General features: G+C 42.3%; 1 protein-coding gene across 8 annotated transcripts; it reads right to left on the reverse strand.

Annotated features, from left to right (window-relative positions):
- Positions 1–82: 82 nt before the first annotated feature.
- On the reverse strand, positions 83–21,799 carry LOC310965164 (death-inducer obliterator 1-like). 8 transcript variants are annotated; one of them, XM_083938608.1, is made up of 17 exons: positions 21,738–21,799; positions 18,928–19,012; positions 17,494–17,612; positions 16,162–17,218; positions 15,494–15,890; positions 14,240–14,599; positions 11,757–11,985; positions 8,546–9,098; positions 8,272–8,431; positions 8,038–8,154; positions 7,801–7,956; positions 7,299–7,461; positions 6,696–7,200; positions 6,297–6,444; positions 6,087–6,176; positions 5,790–5,985; positions 83–4,580 (listed from the first exon to the last, which is right to left on the reverse strand). In XM_083938608.1, exons 3-17 carry the CDS (start codon positions 17,573–17,575, stop codon positions 565–567), a joined length of 8,229 nt encoding a protein of 2,742 aa, XP_083794734.1. In that variant the 5' UTR covers positions 17,576–17,612; positions 18,928–19,012; positions 21,738–21,799; the 3' UTR covers positions 83–564. The 8 variants fall into 8 exon arrangements, with proteins under 8 accessions (XP_083794734.1, XP_083794737.1, XP_083794733.1 ...); XM_083938611.1 differs by having other exon boundaries at positions 7,849–7,956; positions 21,734–21,797; XM_083938607.1 differs by having other exon boundaries at positions 21,734–21,797.
- Positions 21,800–22,962: the final 1,163 nt, after the last annotated feature.

Consider the following 22,962-nt stretch of genomic DNA (forward strand, 5'->3'; position numbering starts at 1 on the left):
GACTAAATTCATATTCTACTTTGTTGATAAAAGTACACACACGTGTCATCAATCAGGTTTAATTTTAAACAAAATGGGAACAATTCATTGATGGGATGTATACTGTAGATAGTTGGAGCCTTTAAAGTAACAATAAGCGCAAATGCATTATAGTACATATTAACACACATTTGTGTGTAAACAGTGTTTCCTTAACTTGCACATTATCCATCTAAGATATATGGCTTTATTTTCATCAGTGTATATATACACATCTCATATGTACATATTGCAAGTGGTGTGTTACTCAGGTACATTATTGTTTTCTTACAAAAAATGCTAGGACAAGAGGAAGGTACATGTAATAGGACTCAGTAGCTTAATACGTCTTGTACACGAGCAACTTAGATGGCCTTCAGTTTCTTAAGTTTTTTCAAATGTAATGAAACAAAGTTAGAAATCTTTAAGTGACAAAAGGAATACAAACATTGTCAATTTTTTCTAGTACGAATACAGCTGTGGAAATTGAACGAAATAATACAAAGTGTCTCTCAAAATAGTAATGTAGTGTCCCTAAAACAGAGACTAGGACACGGTCTTGACATTTTCTGCAGTTATATCTCTTTCCTTGGGTGTATCATTTTTACTGTCCTTTTTCTCCTCTCTCTTTTCTCTGCTTCTGCTCCTGTCCCGATGATCCCGGTCTTTATCTTTCTCCCTCTCCCTATCTCGGTCTCTGCCTTTCCCACGGTCTCTGTCCCTGTCTCTTTCCCTGCTTCGGGATCTGTCCCGTTTCCTGTCTCTCTCTCGTTCACGCTCTCGATCCCGGTTTCTCCCCCTGTCACGGTCATTGTCCCTCCGGTCAGAATCCCTGGCTCTGTCTCTTTCCTTGTCTTTCTCCCTGTCTCTCCTCTTGTCAGGGACTCGTTCCCTATGTCGCTCTCCCTCCCTCCCTCTGCTGCGGTCTCTTTCTCGGGTACGCTCCGGATCGCAGTCTCTTTCTCGAGTACGCTCCGGAACGCGGTCTTTTTCTCTGATACGCTCAGGATCGCGGTCTTTTTCTTTGATACGCTCAGGATCGCGGTCTTTTTCTCTGATACGCTCAGGGTCGCGGTCTTTTTCTCTGATACGCTCAGGATCGCGGTCTTTATCTCTGATACGCTCAGGATCGCGGTCTTTATCTCTGATACGCTCAGGATCGCGGTCTTTTTCTCTGATACGCTCAGGATCGCGGTCTTTTTCTCTGAGACGCTCAGGATCGCGGTCTTTTTCTCTGATGCGCTCAGGATCGCGGTCTTTTTCTCTGGGACGCTCAGGATCGCGGTCTCTTTCTCGGATACGCTCAGGATAGCGGTCTCTTTCTCGGATACGCTCAGGATCGCGGTCTCTTTCTCGGATACGCTCAGGATCACGGTCTCTTTCTCGGGTACGCTCGGGTTCTCGGGTACGCTCGGGTTCTCGGATACGCTCGGGTTCTCGGATACGCTCGGGTTCTCGGATACGCTCGGGTTCTCTGTCTCTTTCTCTAGTCCGCTCCGGATCACGGTCTCTTTCTCGGTTACGCTCGGGATCACGATTCCTTTCTCTAGCTCTATCCCACTCTCGCTCTCTGCTCCACCGTCTGTCCTGGCCCCTGTCCCATGACGTTCTACCGGCGTGGGGGGCTTCCCGCTCTCTTTCCCTCCGACGGTCCTCAGACAGCTCCCTTAGTCTCTCTTCAGAGGGTAGTGAGGGACCAGAAGCAGCATCTCTATGCCCTACCTCAAAATGACAAAAGCAATCTCCACTGCGGGGTTCCGAGTCCTCTCGGGTGGTGCTGCTCCTCCTCCTCATTTCAGGTAAGTGGTGGCGCCAGTGGTCATCCCGGTGAATGTCTGGACTGTGAGCTCCCATGCAACTTGGAAGACCAATGGGAGCCTCTGGAGGAGTGGGCAGTAGTGGCCCACTGTGGCGAACAGGTCTAGCCTCATCCGAGTGCCTATCAAAGCAGCAACACTCTAAACCAACAAAAGGCTGAGATGGATGGAGTCTATTCTCCTGAGGGGCAGGACATCGGTGCTCATCAAAAGATTCTCTATGTGGTGGTGAGGAGTATGGTCTTGAGCCATACTGGTTATGTGGATTAAAGTGCTGTCCGCTCAACTCGCTACTGGAAGGCGGGCCTCTTCTGTCCTCATACTGGTCATGTGCAGGCCCGCGGTATGCTGGACCTGGTGGAGGACCCTGATTGTCTTTAAAAATATGCAGAAGGTTTGGATTCTGGTCCACATTTAACTTGAAGGAGTTAGAATTATCTTTGTTATATTGTTCTGCAGAGGCTCGAGGTTTGTCTACCATCGTGGGTTGAGCCACATGGTCACCATACTGTGATGATGGGAGACCCCTAGGCCCTGGGAAGTGGGACGAAGGAGGAGGTCTGTTTTCAAAATGACTAGGAGGTAGTCCGCTGAAAGGTGGAGGAGGACCTCTGTTTGCAGGAAAATTAAATGGTGGGGGCGGGCCAGTGAATCTTGGTGGAGGTAAACTGTTTTGACCATCAAAAGTAGGTGGTGGAGGAAGGCCTGGAGGGGGGCCTTGCTGTCCAGTATGCTGTGGGGGGATGGGGGCACCAAACATTTGAGGAGCAGGACCTCTCTGGGCTATTGGAGGGAATGGTGGTGGTCCTCTGGGTGGCATGATATTCTGGGGAGGTGGTCCGGGAGGAGGCTGCCGCCGTGGTGTTGGCTGGGTGCCTGACCACTGGTTCTGATAGGAGGCGTATGCAGTTGGAGCAGTACCATATTGCTGGCTGCTGTCACCCTGCATGGGGAGAGGACCACGTATTGTGTGAGGAATATGGATGGGTGGAAGGGGTCTCTGCATAGGAGGGGGGCCTGATATTGGAGGAAGACCCTGCATAGGTGGTGGCATAGCCATCGGCGGAGGCCTCATTACCAGGTTTTGTCCCTGCACCGGATGGGGCGGGGGGAAGATGGATGGTGGGGGAATGTCAGCAGGAGGTCTATACTCACTGTCAAAGCCTGATGCTGACCTGTAATGCGGCATGTGATGGGACTGAGTGTCAACCATTGTTGTGCTCTGAGTAAGTACTGGGATTGTCGAAGGTATTGTGGAGGTGTTTGCAGGCTCATTATAATAACTTGTGATTGGTACATCTTGGCTGTTCTCCTCATATTCTGAGTCCTCACCAGCTTTTAAAATACTCGCAGCATTTGGCCAAATACTGTACTTGTCCATCTCGGTTTCTGGCTTGATTGGCTCAGCTTCCTCAGTTTTCACTTCTGTCTCACCCGTGTAGTTGACCTCCATATCAGGTTCCACCTCCTCGCCCAATAATGGAATTGCTACCTCCATCTCGACTGACTCCATGAAGGGCAGCGTTTCGCTCTTAATTTCCTCCTTAGGCCGCAATGTGTCAGGGCCTTGTGAGGAGTCTGGGAGTTCAATTATATTAGATGGCTGAGGGTCTTGAACCGCAGTTTGTGTGGAAAGGGTAGAATCCAATATAGTACATGTCTCCTCGTGTTCCTCAGGTTCATCAGTTGGTTTCCTGCTGGCCGCAGCCTGGCGAGGATCCCTGCTCTGTCTGGGATCTCTCTTCTGGGTGATCGAGGGAGTAACTGATGAAGACTTCACTAGTTCCTCAACCTTTTTGCCAAGTTGCAGTAGCTGAGTATTGGCCAAAAGGGATTTGGTAGGTTGTGTTAAGAGTGTGTCTGGAAGTGTCAATGAGGTACCTGTAGATGACATTTGCTGTGCTCCCTGTTTCTGGAATGTCTGATCCCCAATCTGTTTAAGGCTCTCCAAGATATTTTGTGGATCAGTTATAGATTCAGTTACAACCTTAGCTTTACCTGGTACCACACTTTTGACCTCATCAAAAATTGAGTCATCTTCCGGGTCATATGCCACATCATCACCTTCATTTGCAACCACCTCAGGCTGCTTAGAGATTTCAGGTTTACTTACTACCTCAACAGGTTTCTTAGGCACAGTATAGCCCCTACTAGGGTCATATTCTTCTTCTGGATCATATGGCCGGTCATCTTCATCCTCCTCCACCTGTTTCTCTTTAGAAATCTGTGCAAACTGCTGCACAATAGGGTCTAGCATTGTAGAGGACGGGACATAGAGTTCCCCACCTTGATCAGACGGAGAGTTGGAAGCTTCCGAGTCATGATTTTTCTTCCCAAAAAGAGTGTTGAGGATGGTCTGAAGAGGAGTGGCAGCTGCAGCAGAGGAAGCAACAGAGCTGGATGAGGATGGGGAGTCCTTGCCGGTGGTAGTGGATGTGGCTGTAGCTTTGACAGAGGACAAGAAGGAAAGGACTGAAGAGGTGGCCACAGTGCCGCTAGAGGTCTCTGAGGAGCTGGGTGGAGGTGACCCTGGAGGAGTTGTGCTGAAGGGGATTTCAAGACTCTGACGTGTGCTTCTTTCTGCTCTGACTGAAGGAGATGGCTTTGGAAAGCCAGTGTCAACAGCATCTTTGGTTTGAGTCTTCGACCGTTTTTCCTCAGTTTCCAGTGGAGCAGCAGCACGCTTTCTGTCCTTCTGGCAGATCAACAGTCCTAAGAGGAGGTTGGGACGAACTGGTTCAAGCCCTGCAAGATGCACAAAACAAAATCTTAGAAAACATTTGCAAATGAAGTACAAATTCACAAAATAGACTGACATTTCTTTCTGCTGCTATTAAAATATTTTACTGAGTATTTCTGACTTGCAAGACAAAAGAACAGGGGAAATGAGAGCCCTTTAAAATCGATTCATACATTAAAAACTAGTGGCACATAAGGCTTTATCAGATATAAAACCAAAGTTATCTCAACTCCAACAACAAATGATGATGGTAGAACTGTGCAAGTTTTCTTGTTTACAGTTTGGCCGTGAAACTCAACAGAAAAGAAAAAAACATGCTGACATTAGTAAATGAGCACCAGCTGCAGATAAACATTTGTCATCAGTAGGCTTTTGTTAATAAGTTAATTGATTTGAATATGTCCTGCCAGATATAAAACAAGACTCAAAATTTCTAGAAAATTTTCTAGAAATTTCCAACCCATGACTGCAAAATATACTTCAAACAGATTTGATCTACAGTTATCAATTACAATTAGGTGCATCAATTAAGATGTGTTTTTTTTTTTTTTGTGAAGCTACTAAAAGAAAAAAGGCACTATACAGGTGCAGATCTACAGATGTTGGAGGCCCTCTGAGATGTACAACCTTTTTACTTACCACAGCTGCAATAGCAATGTGGGTATTGTTCACAGTGAATTTACAATCACTGGTTGCAAAGGTTACATCTAGAGCCGATTATTCAGTTAGAAGATGTTAAGAACATTTTTGGTTTATTCCAGTGGCGCAGCATGTTTACCATATGAACATCAGCATGGTATAAAATGGTTGACATGTCATAACAATGTACTGTTTACACAGTTGTTCCACTATGTTTATGTAGGAGCCAAGTCTTAAACAAAAGGTTGAGTCTGGACTCAATTGGCACCAACCTGCGATGCAAACTTCCTTTATTAGAAATATGTGATACAAAGTCAGATACACAGCAGCTGTTAAATGCACAGTGTTTTCTGGGGGAGATTTATCATGTAGTGTGAGTGCCCCCTACAGTACAAACTCATGAATCAACAAGCTCTCATTTCAACCTGAGTTCAACAACAAAGATTTCATTAAATATACTCACCACAGGTACAAAGACAAAAAAACAAACAAACTCACAGCAAAAACATTCAAATAAATACAACTTAATCCATCCAACCACCAAGTTACATTTGTGTACCCCTGTAGATGCTTACCTGGCCCATTAAACGGCAAGAGTTTGGAGGGTAATGGGTCCTTTGCGCCCAGTGGGATGAGATAGAGGTCTTTGATGCGACGCTTGTTGTTAGCCACCACACCAAATCTTTTCCTGCTGCTAAAGTAAGAAAACAGAGATACATATGCCACCTCCTCTTCCTCTGTGGCTGGGTGGAAACGGATCAAACAGAGTTCCTGCGAACACAGAGAGAGCAAAAACACAGTATATAAAAGATGCATGGTCTTGAAATAAAGATGTTACGCACTTTTACACTTGAATTTTTCTCTAAACAAACCTTGGAGAGTGAGGTTTTCAGTTTCCCAACATAGTCCCACACTGTGTTTGGAGATATCCGTCCTCCTACATGGATGGTGTCTGGCAAATCCTGCATTGACAACAATAAGTATGATACTCTTGTTTCTATGATTGGCTCAAAGGTTTGGCATTCAATGATGCTTAAGTTTGAAACAAAACATCAGCCTAATCACCAGGAAAAATTGCTAACCTCCTTAAGGTGTTCAAAGGATCCTGACACCAGATAAGCCTTAGTCACAAACTTGGCAACAGCCTGCATGTTGATTAATCCTTTCCAAATCTTCTCTTGACCATGGAGGAAGATAGCTGTCTCACCCTCAGGAGGAGGCTCAGATGTACTGTAAAAAAACAAAAGTCTTCCTTTTAGAGAAAATCCAGATTCCAAGTCTCAAGACTATATATCGTACACAGGGCTTCTCTTAAAAAAATATAACAATGACGCTCCATCATACTCTACTGTAGCACCACAGATCCTGTTTGAACATTTTAAACCCAATTTATCATGCAATTTCAGCACACAATATAAAAATATATTGCTAACAAATGTAAGTACACAACTTATTTGTAAAAGCGTGATGAGATTAAGCACCTTGTTTTAACTGGTTTGGATGCAGCTACTGAAGATGGTGGAGCTGGGGGCATAGGCATTGGTGCCTTGGGTACAACTTCCGCTGGAACACTAGCAGGAGCTGGGAGTGTTTCTGCTGAGTTGTTGATAGGTTTTTCTGGAGCAGGGTAGGTGACAGTCACAGCAGAGCTATGCCTGGCCATGCGGGGGTCTCTGCGGGTGGTGACAGAAGACACAGTGGGGGTGATGGGTGCGGATGCCTGGGCGGGAGGTGCCAGCATATTGAGGTCTAGCTGTGGCTGTGATTCTAGGACAGCTGGCTCCATGTTAGACTGGAAGGATGGAGGGGCTGGGTGTTGGTATGCTAAGGGGTCTTGTTGCTGGTAAGCTGTGGGGACCTGTGTTTGGCCAGCAGGAGAGACATCCCCTGACCTAGACGGATACAGTTCTTGTCTGGGAGGCTTAATTTCAGGCTTCTTGGTCAGTTTGGCTTTCTTAGCTGCAGGCTCATCATCTATCTTCTGACCTAGAGGGCAAGATTAAAAGAGTTATCCGATGTATAACAAAATATTTAAAATTCCCTGGATATCAACCTGACACTTCCTTCTTCTGCGTCTCATTTACCTGTGCATATTTTACAGTTGAGGTCAAATAGATGAGTCTTGTGTTCGGAGGTGGTGTCTTTGAGCATGGTACTGAAAATGTCTGGCATGCTACTGCCACTGTTCCCCTCTACAGCAGAGGGCTGAGCCAAACCTGCAGGAGTGGAGCTAGACTCATCTTGGTCCTGTTAACACAGAAAAGAGGAGCTCCATCAGCTCTTATGAGAATGGTTATCTGTTCAAGTTCATCTATTAACTTGAATTTTGGATTACTATCATGTAAAACACTGTATTTTGTGCAAAGTAGATACAAGAAGATTTAATGCCCAACGATGAGGAAAGACAAAGCTTCAGAAAGAAAGAATCAGCATTGAAAAACAGGACAGTTGGCAAGACTAACCCACGATACCTTTGCTACTGTATGTAATTTGCCGGATTTGTGTTGCAGTTTGTTACTAAGCACTTCATGCAAAGGTGAAAAAAATGGTGTGAAAGCTAAAGAAAGACAGCATGCCACCACTTACTGCAGCAGAAGCCATGCGAGTAGATGAAGTGGTGGCAGAGATACATACATCCGTATCGGATGTTGGCGGAGCATCATCCATATCCATGCTACGTGAGTCATGTCTTTTGCCCAGTTTGGAATGTCCAGAATGGGACCTTGAACTGGGGGACTGGGCCTGCAGGAGACAACCATATATGCTCTTTGAATGTCAAGTTAACATACGCTTGGCGTTTAGCTAAAGGAAAGTAATAGTTACCTCTGGAGCACATGGCTTCTTCCACTCAGATATCTCTTTGGAAGACAACTCTTCCGTACTTAGTCTCACCAGTCTGAAGGGACTAACCTCACCACCCACCACCCTGTAAAACAAGCCCTGAGGGGAACATACCAGTCATAATTTAACATCTCAACATGACAGATCAGGTAAACTCAGAAACTCAGACGTGTACTTGACAGAAAAGTAAGGGCATGTATATTTGTGACGACTCACTTTGTTCTTAGGATCTTTTAGGTTGAACATGAGGGACCTGTATTTGTTCTTGTACTTGCTGTCAGTGCTAAGGCAGATGTTGAACATTTCCTTTTCAATGGCAACTGCCAGCCTAGCCACTTCAATCTCAGGCATTTTCAGATCATCGCTGTCGCTCACCCTGATGGTAAGGAACACAACAAATATTGGTATCTGATGTTGGAGTGTAACCAAAGACTTACAGAAAGAAAGGAAATTAAAAAAAAGTTTAAGCTAGGTTTTGTGGGACTCCTACCTTTTAAATATGATGTCTGTCAGCGAGCGGCGAATGTTCGTTCTCATCTGGTTGTTGGGTGGCGGCAACATGGGGGAAACAGGGGGCACTGAAGCTGCTGTATGTGGAGGTCTGGAGGATGAGGAGTGGCTGGAAGGAGCTGAAGAAACTGGTGATGACTGGACTCTCGAGGATGAAGATGTTTTACTTTGGGATGGAGAATCTTTTTGTTGTGGCTGCTTCTTAGGAATGGTAAAGTTGGACTTGACGACTCTCAATGCTCCTGTGACATTAACTGGACCTGGAGGGAAGCGAGACGGTGTGTGGACAGGAGTTGTACCTGGTTTCTTTGACTTTGCTGCAGATTCACTCTGACGTGTTACAGGTTTCTTGGACAAAGCAGTCTGAAGTGAAGGCTTCTTGCCCTTCGGAGAAACCTTGGCTGCTTTCGGAGCCGGGGACTTCTTCCTTCCTTTGACTTTGGTTGCAGGTGCTGGGGAAGGTTTCTCAGGAGGCGGGGCTAGTTCCTTCTCTTTATGTTCCTTCTCACCCAGCTTCTCTTCTTTAGGGGGAGCTGAAAACCAAGGAAGAGATCAAACATTTAAACATATGCTATGATTTACAATAACAGCAGACACAACATGTAGCACTTAAGTATTTTACAAACAGCAGATAATCAGGATTTAAGGTCTATAATTCCAACTACAACATTCAGGCTAGGCCTGAAAAAGCGCCACATGGTTTTGAGACACCAGTTATCAACTTCAAAGCTGAAATAAACAACCTGTAATCATAAAAAGTTAAACAGTAGTAAATGTTACAATGAACCCCTCCCATTAAAAAAACAAAAAAAGCACATCATTCACAATGATTTGTTTACACACAGAAGAAATTACAATGAATATTCTTAAACACAAAGTTGACAGCTGGGCAGTTAAAAAGCCCTTTAATTTGTATCAGTGGATGAGTTACATTACGCTGTCCATTTGAGAAAAAGTATTTTCTTCCCAAACATTAAGTAGCAATGATCTTTGTACTCCATAAAACGGCTTGATTCTCGGCACCCAACGATCCAAACAAGAGGGGCAACTGATGCACTAGTCTTACCCTTATTGTAATCTCACTATCAACACTTACTGAAAAGAGAGGTCTACAAGGTTTTCGCACTTGAATGTGAGTCAAGCAATATCAACTGGACATTCACCGGCTAAATGTTTTCTTTCACTACCTACTAAAGAAGAAATCCATCACACTGACTGCATGATGTTGACCTGGAGAAAAGGAAATTATTGAGAACGAAGTTCTAATTTACCTCTGTCAATTTAAACTCATATCATGCACTCAGCTACAAACCCGAATCATAACCAGTTGACAAGGCCATGGCCCCAAAAGAAACTAGACCCAAATCCTGTTGGTGGTTCCGTCATTTAACTAAATGCTGCAGGTACACATGAATAATACATTTCTTAAACTATTCACACAAGATTATGGTGGAAAAAAGTATTGCATCAACCAGCTAGACATATGGCAATACACACTTCAAATGGCTCTTCTTCATCTGCAGATGAATTATTCATGAAGAATTTGCATGTTAAAGCTACATTAGTAAAATCATCAAGGGCCCTTGAACACAAACTATACACCCACTAAATGTATGAACCCCAACAATATTGTGCACAGAAATAGTAATGATACCCAGTCAACCATCTTCTGAAGAAAAGTTTGTCAGACCAGTCAAAATATCCCTCAGCAAAATACGGACTACAAAAAAACTAATTAATAAGCCACAACTTCCTCCTGTTAATCACACAAAAATCAGTGGTCATAATGATCTGCTGACCTTACATTTACTTAACATAAATACTAAGATCCATGTAATGCTTTCAATTACCCCTTACAAAAGGTGAGGCACACTGGCCACATTTCCTTGCAACTGTTCCTCTTAATATAGATCAGATCTCATCAGGTGCAAAATGTGTGGAAAAACCTGAGCTAGGGTCTCCCCCTCTCACTCTTCTGGATCAGTGCTCAACCCAGGTCTTTAGCTTCTTTCTTCTGTGGCACCCCTTCTGAACTTCACTGCAGTGTCTCCAAGTGGTCTGGTCAGTGGCAGAGCTTCCTTCTTTTCCAGCTGTTCATCATCTGGGGGCTCTTGGTTGTCACAACTCCATTGTGTGTGTAGACTTATGAGTTGAATTTGCTTGTTTGAGCTGAACTGGTCAGGATATCCTACAGCAAGCCAACACTGCTCACATAATCAGTCAAGGCATCCTAAAATCTGTTATATCACCTTTTATTTCAAAGCCAGTTTTCCCATGAGCATCATATTTAATATGAATCAACAACTTTGAAGTCAGCCTGTTACCCACAAAATGAAGGGCAGAAAAATAAAACACAAAGCCGTGCTTAACAGCGGTTATTGTCAGCTCAATTTAAGTTAAGTTAGCTTCACTGAGTACACATTAACTTTGGGAATTTGGAGAAACCTACCTGTTGGAGGGAGGGAGGGACCTGAGGCGATGAACCCAGTAAGTAGAACAAACATGCGCACGCACGCAAGCTCAGAGTTTGAGATTGCCTTGCTTTTTAACTCTGCCAGAGGATACCGTTTTCATTTACAACTATGCATTTCAACTTTGAGGTATTCAAAAGAGGTACTCCAGCAACTGAGTATTGCACTTTCCAAAATTTGAGGGACTCAATAGTCGTTTTAAAAAGGAAGCAGTAAAATTTGATGCAACAGAGGCATATATATATATATATATATAAAACATTCTAACTGGCCTTCAGTTAATAATGCAGGCTTTCTTTTAAGAATTTAAAGTCTCCCAAGCTGAGATAATCCTAGAGACAGCTACAGAACATATTTAGAATTGTGTTCTCTGACTAAGTACCCAATAAAATGACTAACAATCTTGACTAGTGCAACCTGTGGAGTGCCCCTTTGAAAAATGTGGGTTGTTGAATACTTACCCAAGCCACAAACACTTACCTTTTTTTCCACAGCTGCCCACTTTCATTAAGTAACAAAAACTTTACATTATCAAACTCACAATACTTGTGCAAATAACTTTTAAGACTAGCATACAGTGGAGTTATCTCCAGACAACTCATGTTCGTCCCCATATGCACGGATCCTTTCTAAATGATGTTAGCATCACAGGAACCACATTTATAATGGAAAAATAAGGTGATTTCAACAACAGCCCAAGACCTTCAATGAGATACATACACTTTTTGTTTAACACTGTTGGTGATATGGGTGTAGTCTTTTCTGGTGTTACTGCAATGTAATTATGGTCGCTGGACCAGGACGCGGTGGCCGGTGGGGGCGGGAGTTCCACTGCATGCTTATCTTCGTCGTCATCATCATCATCATCATCTGGGTCATCACTGTGGTCTTCCTCGCTGTCTGACTCCTGCCGGGTCTTCCTCTGAGTCTTCTTCCCACCAGCGATGCTCTGGGTGGATGGGAAGAAAGACACATTCAGACCTTTTAGAACCAGCACTGGGGAAGAACTGTTTGATAACATAACAGTAAAAATCTGAAATGTTTGACTAAAGTCATGTTGGCTTTTAAAATTAGATCCCTTTCATGAGGTTCTGCCAACTGCCAAAATCTGTTCATGGTATATAAAACCATTAACTTTTACAGTCTTCAGTCTGACTGTTCTCATAGTCTCTCCTTTTTTAAACACTCATTGTGTGCGTAGTACAATTCAAAATAAAGCATTTCTGTATACCTTTTACATTGTTCTGAATGTAGCAACTAAGCTTCTGTAAACCTAGACATATTCATATAGCCGAGTAATAAATTATTCTTGGCAGGTCTGTTTTACTGGTATAGGCTAGCGAGCAAAAAGTTCAACATTGTCAGGCTTTCTTCAAGAAGTAGCTCTTACAATTTGACACACCTATAAAGAGTTTCCCTGAATATACACATCACTTTTACTCAGCCCTTGAAGGTATAATGGCAACAAAGTCCATTTGTTTTATTAAAGTAATTTTAAAAACCAAAGGATTGTGGGACAAAAGACAAGTGGCATATGTGCTTCTAACAGCAGCATAGCATATGAAAAGTATTTAACAAAAGATGAGGACTGTCCGGGGATGATTGTTGGTGCCGAGGTAAAATTAGGTCAATATTAGGCTAATAAAAGATACCGACCTTAAGCACATAAACCCCTACAAAACAACAATAACAGTTAAATCAAGAATGTGAACAATATAAAGACTGTTATAGACAGTACTGTAAGCCTTACATTTCAGTTATCTATTCCCCTCTATATTTTCACTATAACAAATATTAAAGATAAGATAATGGTAATATAAATGATTAAAGACATTAGAAAGGTAGATGTAAGAGTGCAGAAAAAAGCTTGAAAAGCACGACAGTGTGACCAAAACATTGTATTAAGAGCCATATTGAGATGTTCCTTTCAATAAAGGCAGAATCAGTAGGATTTTCCTAAAAAAGAAAACATGTATTGACAGGCTGCCTTTCGTCTGGATTTTCATTTCCTTGTTTGGGATGTTTCTGGGCGTCAGCCTTTGGATACTGGGTGTGTGACACAAAAATCGCAGATATGAGGCGAAACGCCAAGTGGTGTACAAAGCTTGTTCTAAAACAAGAGTGAATCTGGGGTTTGTTGGCCAGAAGAGCTACCACACCCCCAAAAGCATGTTCTTCTGGCCTTTATACGAAACAGGCTTATCACCCACAATCGTTCAGGTGCACTGGGTAAATGATTCACTTATACAACTCATGGCATTGCATCTGGAAAACTATTTTCAATTCATAAAGTCACCACATATTATCTGCGACTGTGAAATATCAGCAGTCCTATTGGGCTACAACATCTTATCACTGACATAAATGCACACATGCAGTGCTTTTGTCCATTTCACGATCCAGTGGGGATGATGACTCCATTGTGCCCATGAGCTGACTGGTCAGTAGACAGGCCAATGGCTCACTTTGATCTGATCTATTGAGCTTAACCTGCTCACTGCATCTTACCTATACAGGTGTATCGACTGTGATCCTACCTTGTGAAATATAAGTCAGTGTCTTATTAAGAAACAGCCTATGTTACGACCAAATTCAGGATGCTTACCCTCTAAATTGGCTTCTAAATCAACAAGATGTTCTGACATCACAAGTAGCAGCTCCCAGTTGATATTTATTTGTTGAGTATTTTAGAGTAATAGCAAAGCTCTCTGAACCATTTTAGTCAGGCAAAGATATGACCTCTTGTGACATTATCAAAAATGACGAGGGTGCAGCCACAGCAAGGAAACTATCCAAGACAAAACCCAAAATGAGAATTTTACATTTTTAAAATCCAAAATAGGATAGAAAAGTACTTGTGCCCGGCCACGCTAACAATAAACCCCACATCTTAACAAAATACACTTGAGATCATTTCCCAAATTTGATAAAAGACAAGATCAAAAGGCTTATATTTACATTACTATGACACAGACTGTTTAGCAAATCATGTATTACCATTAATAAATAGCTTGCACGCTACAAGGACACTCATTATCCAATTATGTATGACATTTCTGACATTTTGAGCACAGATGCACATACCCTCTTTGGTTTGGATGTGAGCGCATACTTCTATTTGTATACAGACTGTATGGCAGTCATACAAAACTCATCAGGTGAAAGGCAAGAACTTCTTTGACATTTCAAGTGGTCCAAGTTACCTTTGGTGTAGACCTGGTTTTCTGAGCCTTGGCCTTGTCCTTCTGCTTGGGCTCTTTGTCATCAGTAATGGACTTCATGGCCGCAGCAGCATGTCTCAGGATACAGTCATTGCCGCAGTACACAGAATCTTGCTGGGCGTAATTCTCACAGCCAGGTCCGATACATTTGGGAAGGGAAGACTCCTCCACGGCCTTCTGCTCTCGCACCTCCACTGTTGGTGTCGTTTTCACCTCCACATCTGACGCCACTTTATGCTCTGTGTCTGGTAGTGCTTTCTGCTCTGCTGTGGGTGCCACCTTCTTGTCCATGGTGGGTGCCGATTTCTGGTCTGCTTTTGATTGGGCTGGCTGCTGTAGAGCCTGCTCCAAGTCAGTACACAACAAAAACATCTAATGATGAGCAATGTTATTTTGCATAGTGTTTTCACAATAACAGACTCTTTTAGACTCTGGAGCTACTTTTTGGGTTCTAATGTGCATTGTCTAAAACAAAGGAACAATTGGAGTCAATGATTTGAATGTTCCTTTCAACCACACATTTAAGCCCTTTGATGAATTATATTAATTTTACTACAGGGAAATTCACATAATATAAATTTAGATTATTTTTTTGCTGACTGATAGCTGACCCTTGTTAGCCAATCATAAACCAACAAGCAGGCAACAGAGTCCTAGTTCACCCATCTGGGAAGCTTGGACATAGTTTCGGGACAGCTGTGGACTTGCAGCCACAATGTTGTGTGTATTGTCGCAGGCACATGCAGCCATTTTCCTGGAACCACTTGCGTGTTCGCATGGCAAGTAAAAGTACACCACTGTCCGCGGCGGGTATGACGGAGCCTGTCCCCACCACATCCACCTGTGAGGTTGTCAGCTGTTTGCCTAACATACTCTGGATGAAGTCGACACATCAGCCAATTTAAAATCGGCCAGCAGACAAAAGGAGCTTACAACGCAAATGGCTAGTGTCAACAAGTACTTAAGAAAGACTTTATAGCCTATTTTTCTTTTACAATGCAAATAAATATATTTCCATTAATACTGTTAACTGCCTAAACATTTCATTATCATATTTAACAATAGCATCATATTAACTTGTAAATAATAAATTTAGATTATTGGGACAACTCTTGACATGTACTGTGAAGAATTGGATGACAAAACAGTAGGCACAGCGAATCAGACGATTAAATAGCTGGATTTAAAATAACACAGGTATACAAAGCCTTTAAGTTGAGATCAGTTGTAACCTACCGGCTGAAAGATCTTAATCTTCTTTTTCCCAGTTGGATTAGTAGCTTTCTCTATCCTTCCTTTGATGCCCTGGTCCTCTGCTCCCTTCTCTTCAGTTCCAGTAGTAAAGGATGGACTTGCAGACACTGCCAGAGCAGCTGACAGACTGACATCTGTTTTCTCGGCAGAGGTTGCAGCCGAAAAACCAAGAGCAGAAGTCGCCCCTTTGGGTTTTCCAATATCTGTACTTGTAGAGAGGACAGATGTGGCAGGTCTGACCACCTGGTTTTTCTTAGCGGTGCAGTTGGGACAAATGTAGTCTTCCCCATTTCTCTCCATCAGGCGCCCGCGGGCCTCAGTGATGCCCACACAGTCTCCATGGAACCACTCCTCACAGCGGTCACAGCATATCATGAACCTAGTGAGCACAGAACATTCATAGTGCCACATTTCTTTAAAGTAACGCTCAACAAGAACTCAACATAGCATCAAATAGTGGTTGTAGCTACGAGCCTGACAACAACGAGGGGGCTTAAAATTAAGCATATATGCAGAGTTTAAAGTGAAATGAAGAGCAAATACTAATTAAGTACATTTTAATGAATATATTACCAACACTTTAAATAGACACTACAGTCATTGTGATTACAATAGAACCAAAAATGGCTTAAAAAACATCGGATAAAAACCTTTTGTTGTGTTTCTGGCGACAGATGCAGTAAAGTGCATTGGGGTCATAACCTCCATCGTCAGAATCAATGGATGATGAGGAAGATGACGAGGAAGGTGACGAGGAAGACGAAGAGTCGTCGTCTTCTTTCTGGGGCTTACGTGTCATTCCAGAAGCATGGGTAGGTTTAGGCTTGGTCTCCCGCTTGACAGGAGCAGGACCTTTAACAGGGTTACTGTTCTTATTGACTGCCCTCTTTTTGTTGATGTATGTTCTTATTGGTCCACGTTTGGCCAACAATGCCGCAGGCCCGTCTATGCTGTCCTCGTCAGAGTCTTTATCAGTATCCTCCGTTTCCTCTTCGTCATTTTCATCTCCATGTTCGCTCTCCTCAAGTACCTCTTTCCTGTCAGAGTCCTGCTCTTGCTGAGGCTGCACCGTATTAGTGCTCCCTACATCTTCAGGACTGGGATGATTCTCTACATCTTTTTTCTCCTCATCATTATCAGGTGACTGGTCCTTCTTGGCAGTGTCTCTACTGTCCTCCTCGTTGTCAGAGCTCCCCTCATCTTTGACTGTCACTCCACCGCCTCCTCGAGTTTGTCTGCCACCTCCACTATTCCTCTGCTCCTGCTTCCTTGTGCCACTTCTTGTCCTCCTCTCTATGGACTCTACTTTGTCCTCTACTGCCTTGGTGTCAGTGTTACCATCAAAGCTGGCCTCTGAAGCTGTCTCAGCATCAGTAGGGGTTTGGGAAGGAGGATCTCCACTTTCCAGACTAGGAGGGGCGCTCTTTCGTGTCCCTCTTTTGGCAGTCAAGAGGAATTCCTCTAGTTTGTCAGTACGCTTGGGCTGCCTGCCACTGCGACGTACAGGACAGCGGCTATCAGGGCTGCCGGTTGCAGCCTCCACAGGCATCTCTCCCTTTGCAACAGTGGACAGTTGGACACTCCAAATCTTCTTTAGTTCACTGTTCTGCTTGGAAGACTTATCTGGCTCCTCTAGAGTCTCTATGGCCACATTCTCACTTTCAGTTTGAAACTGTTCTTTCTGCTCTCCATCCCTTTTTCCAAAACCTGTGGACAAACAATAAAAGGAGGCTATGGAAAAAAAAAGATGGCATGCAATCACATAGCCAAGAAACTACTAATTGTTTTTTGATCAAGCATACATATGAATCACAACAAATTTATAAATGATTGCTCGACTTGGATATGACCCTACATTTTCACCAATTTGCATTTTCAGTCAAATTCACAATAAACGTAAAGATCACAACTACCATTGTGCCCTGTATTACTAAAACTCCCCCACCGACATTGTGAGGGGAAAAGAAGCTCAGCCATGGTACCTTGAGAGCAGCTATCCATATGGTCCTGGCTCTGCTCTGGCTCAGGAGCTAGAGAGTGCTCAGGGCTCACATTCTCCTCCATAGATGATGGAGGCAATCACTACTTTTAAACAGAATTTCTACAGTTAAGAGAAGAGCACAAGAGACCAACTAAATTAAAAATATACTAAACACAATAACAACTGTTTAGTTCATAATTGACTGTATTCCACCCTATGTTCTATGTAGCAGCAAAGGGCACTAGTTCAACAAATCTTTCTAATGACCGCTCTATTGAGGTCGTGCCATGATGCCACTTTTTTGCATATCATCGTCACCAAGTAGCCAAACAACTTTGTTAGGGCTGCTATAAATAGGTAGATGCAACTGAGAACACAAACTCATATCTTGAAAACATGAAGGCCATCGGGAAATAAATAACCTGGCCACAACACTGACCAATATTATCTTTTTACTGATAAATTGTATGTACATATGTCGACCGATAAGTAACAAGGATTGCAAGGCAGAAATGCCAAACAAGTCACTTTCGAAACAGTGTCTAATTTGCATTGTTTGTCCATCAGAGGGCACTAACAAGTTGACTTTCAACTGTAAAATGTTATGCAGAAAAAAAAGCTAAGGGATGAATATTAACATTGCTGTGAAGAGCGATAAGATATATATTTGTTTTTAAAACACAGATCGGCCGTAAAAATGCCAAATTGGTTGGACTACACGCTCGACCTGGAAATGTGGGCAGGTTTCCTGATACAAATAAGTAAGTATGCGTATCAGGCACCACATCTCATTCCACTATGACCTTCTCTACATTTGTCAGTCTCAATACATTTGCAAGGACATTGAAGGATAATCTAGCACTGTGGCTGCCTGTTGTAGTAGTAGTAGTAGTAGTAGTAGTAGTAGTAGTAGTAGTAGTAATAGTAATAATAGTAAGGTCTACAAAAATATTGACAGCCATCTACCTGAATTTCTTTAATCTCTAACTAGATTACACAACAGCTTTTTATAGAAATATTTAGCATGCGAATGTATCTGCGTTTAGCATGTTTGCTACTCAGGAGGACTGACTATGGCAACTTCTTTGTATAGTCACATCATATGCATACAGTATATAGTCCAGTGCTGCAATTGAAGGTTATATAATACTAAAAAATAACCACTTATGCATTAGTTTAGAATTGATTTTACATTTCTTAACTTAAAAATAATAATAATAATAATTCACACACAAACATCACATTATTTGGAATTTAATGTTTAGGCTAAACATTCATTATGGCTCAATACAGTTTAGGAATTGTTACTATTGATTGTGATTGGTGAATTATTTCTGTCAAAATTATGGAAACTGTACTTTTCTTAAGATTTTCCAAAAAACTTGTATTCTTTAATTAATTTAAGAGAAAAAAATAAAATGTCCAATGTCTTTACCTGCAGTGATGAGTAACAGTTGATCTTCATACAAAACAACGGCTATGCACCAGTAATCATTAATCTTGGTACAAGGTTAAAGGATCTGCGAGAAAGAGAAAAACACAAGTTGGGCTCAATGTACTCCAGATGCAACACACGGAGGAATTGTTTAGATGATAATAACAACAACACATGTTAATTTTCTGGAAATTACAGACGCTTATTAACTGGGATAACTATATAACTGGATATGATTAGAGATGCACTGATCCATTTTTTCCAATCCAACCCAATACCCGGGCGGAGCGTATCGGCCAATATCAGATACCGATCTGATACTACTGTCGAATGGATGAAGCGTGTACCTTACCATGTGAGTGCAGGCATCATGCTTGACAGAAATATTTAGCCTTGTTAAAAAAAAGGTACCAAATTAACACGGATATAAATGTACTTAATATTATTTATTAACTAACAAAATGTACATTAGGATCAAAAAGAAGTAAATAACACTTCCATGTAAAGTGCACTGCAAACAGATATTTTAAAAAGCACTATAAAGCCCTAACCGGTGCTGCAAACATAGAATTGAAGTGACTAGATCGCTGTTACTGTATTTCTGTGTATTATATTATTCAGAGCCAATATCCAATCTGGGTATCCGATAGGTGCATCTCCAAAATGACCAACATAACACCAAAAACAAGTGAATTTGATTTAACCTAATATGCCGCAATGAGTGTTATGCAAAGTAACTACAAATTGATAAAAAAAAATAACCAGATATGACTTGGATTGACAGTGATTTAGTAAATAATCGAAATATTTTAACAGTTGAAACATTAGTATACAATAATGACTTCATTAATAGATAATAATAATTCTATTATGTAAATTTAAATCGAGGTATTGCTGGGCTTTGCACCACGCACCGTCAACACTAAAATCCAACCGGAGACTGTTTTTGAATTTTCCAGTCGCGTGCCTGTGGTCACGACATCGTGCCACGTGAATGGTAGGAAAACTATTGCTTTCAGAGGTAGGAGGGTCTCGGGACAGATATTAAATGTACATATAAAAGACAAAGTGATGAAATCGACTTTGAAACGTTTACAGATTCGGCGACGACACGGTGAAGCCGTGTTTGTACTTGTAATCGCCGTACGACACCGAAACGGGTCCGCTACACAGGCCCTTAGTGCGCATAATATAATACCTCTTAAAATCCCAATCGCAGCCATGCATCATTACCGCACAAGTAACGCTATGCTGTCAAAACGTGACCTGAACATTTTTATGAAACCAGTCGGACTACACCGGAGTAAACAGACGACAACAACAGACGTTACCTCCCTCCTGCACACCCGATGATGGCCGCACACTGACAAACCCCTGAACCACCACCTACCGTTAGCAAACGTAGCTAATCCACGAGCTAGTGGCACGAAATGTGTTGCATTGTTGGGCGGGGCACACTCCGTGACTTCATGAATAAAATTAAGCAAAAACAGTTGCGTGTCTCGACTCTTCTTTCTCGACATTTATCGCTTCGTCTTGAATGGAGAGGTGCAAAACGTGCACTCGTAACTTAGCTAAGAAGTATAGCTAGCGCCAACACGAGCATGGGGGAGCTAACGGCACGGAAAGGAGGGGGGGGGGCACCAAAAAAATAAAGCTTTGTGGTATAGACTTAGACTTCTTAGATTTATTTTTCATCGATCCCTTTGGGATATGGGTATGACACGTGCACAGTAACATCTTGTCTGCAATTGCCTCCTTACATTAGCCGTGGCTAACTGTTAGCTCAACCTTTAGCATTTATAGGAAATGTATCACAAGTCGGACGCCGTTCGCTGGTATTAGCCTTATCCGGACTGATCTGTTCTGCCGCATTTTACGGTCTTTTCGTGTTGCTTTTACTCGGTGATCGCCACCAAAGTGCAAGTGGAATTAATGTACACACTTGTGAAAATCTACAAGTGAAGTTTCATAGTTGCACATGAGCATTTGTATGTCAGATTAGTAAACTAAAGTGACGTCGATGAGAGAAAGCATTAAGAACCGTTTTGGCGGCGCTCAGCCTGAACAGCTCCGATGGTGGTTTACATTAAAAAATGTAAATTAAGAAGAATTGACGGTATATTTTGGAGCTGTTAAAGTATGCCATTATATTGTGAAGGACTGGAGTATGGTCCTGGATGTTTTGACAGCATTGATGTTAGTGTGGATGATCAGCAGCTCCCGGTGTTTACGGCGAGGAGATCGGGGTGTCCGACTAAGGCCGAGAGTAGCACACGGCTAATTCACTGGCGTTAAAGTCTTTTTCGTTACTCTTGTAAGCACAAGGATAAGTTAGGTCGTTAAGACGATATTTGGTTACAAAGATACGCAGTAAGAATTTAGCTGAACCCAATCAAATTAACTCTACACACTACACCATCATTAATATCTCGTAGGTTAAACAGAAAGCTTGGTCGAATTTAGCCCAAAACTGTCCGACTAGTGACACAGTCAGCTCGTAAGCCCTCAAAATAAAAGCAAATGACGTAAACTGTCGAAAGCCGAAATAGGAGCTACATTTGTTTGATACAACGACTCAATGCGACTGTCCAGGGTCGTTTTTTTAATAGCGTTTAAACTAAGTTAAATGTTACAGTTAACGTCGGGCGCGTCCTATCACATTAGCCGTTGCAACATTAACTCGTAAAAGCTAACTCGTAGAAAAACTGGTGCAGCAGTTACAAAACAGTGACACTAAAAAAAAAGAAACAACACCAAGTTAAACTAAGGTTGATAAAATATTGAATTTTTGCATTCTGCTCACCTACACGTTAGAAATACCGAATATGCCCTCGCGCTTCGGTCAATCCTCCATTTTTCAATCCCCCTGGAGCTAGCTAGCTAACGGCTACAGATGACTGACGCTTTAAGGAACACGCTCCATGTGTATACAGCGCCCCCACTGGCCAGGAGGGGGACTGACGGCCTGCAGCCATACACTGCAAAACAGAGCAGCCTCGTTTCACCTGTGAATGTTCTCATGTGTCCAGGCCATCGTTATCCCCAAAAACATTTAAGTCAAAAGCAACTGGACTTGGTTGTTTTTCTTGGAAGACGTTTCACCTCTCATCCAAGAGGCTTCATCTCTACATAGGAGGAACAAAACAACCACTGCATAAACGCATGGCCCAACACAGGAGAGCTAACTCCTCCGGCCTGGACTCTGCTGTCCACTCACATCTCAAGGAGACACAAACCGAACAGCTGCCCTACTTGGTCTGCCGCACTACCCTTCAGATGATTCCTCCAACATCATCAGGATGTGTGATGTAAGACACTATATTCACACATTTTATAGTACACTCTTTAGATGTAGTTTTAAATGTGATTGAGGCAACATTTGCCATGTCCATAAGGGGCATTGCCATACTTAAAGCAATAATAATTTTTTACAGAAGAAATCCTTAGAATTTTGACCCAATATCGTTTTATTTGTCCTCAGAGTTCTTTCATTTCAAATCCAATGTACAGTATATAACATTCAATTCTTAAAACACAAACTAAAACACTGTCATGCGGTATTACAGTTTTGAAAATACATTATTGGATCCTACAGGTATTATCGTATTCTGACGATAGTTCTGACATTATTGGGTTTTATTGCATTTTTAACTCAAGTTTAGTACATGTTTTATTACATTTGCAGGAGTTATTTTATTTATCATTGGTTGATTCCACAGCCTTTAAGTCCCATTATTTTCTCACTCACCCACTAGACAGTTACATCCTTTATTCATTAGAATTGCCATGATGTTTTTAACTTGGACATGTAAGTTAAAATGTGTTTGTCTTATTGTCTTCAGGCTCATGGCGAAGCCCTCAATGTGATAATGGGAGGGATGGAAGGATGTAAACAGGGTGCATTTGGGTTTTTTGTATAGAAATAAATGTTGTTTTTCATCCAAGCCATTATTTTATCTGTTATTGACTATGGTGATATTTTGCACATTCACGCAAATACTTCATCTTTAAAAATGCTGGATTCTGTGTACA

Source organism: Echiichthys vipera (genome assembly GCF_963691815.1).
Source record: "Echiichthys vipera genome assembly, chromosome: X".
NCBI lineage: Eukaryota > Metazoa > Chordata > Actinopteri > Perciformes > Trachinidae > Echiichthys > Echiichthys vipera.

Excerpts from the sequence above, each read along its gene's own strand:
- LOC310965164 (XM_083938608.1), bottom strand. The coding sequence starts at position 17,575 with ATGGAGGAGAATGTGAGCCCTGAGCACTCTCTAGCTCCTGAGCCAGAG. Across the intron at positions 14,600-15,493 it reads AGATTAAGATCTTTCAGCCG|GCTCTACAGCAGCCAGCCCA; the intron begins GTAGGTTACAAC and ends GACTTGGAGCAG. Across the intron at positions 5,986-6,086 it reads TGAAAACCTCACTCTCCAAG|GAACTCTGTTTGATCCGTTT; the intron begins GTTTGTTTAGAG and ends CTGTGTTCGCAG.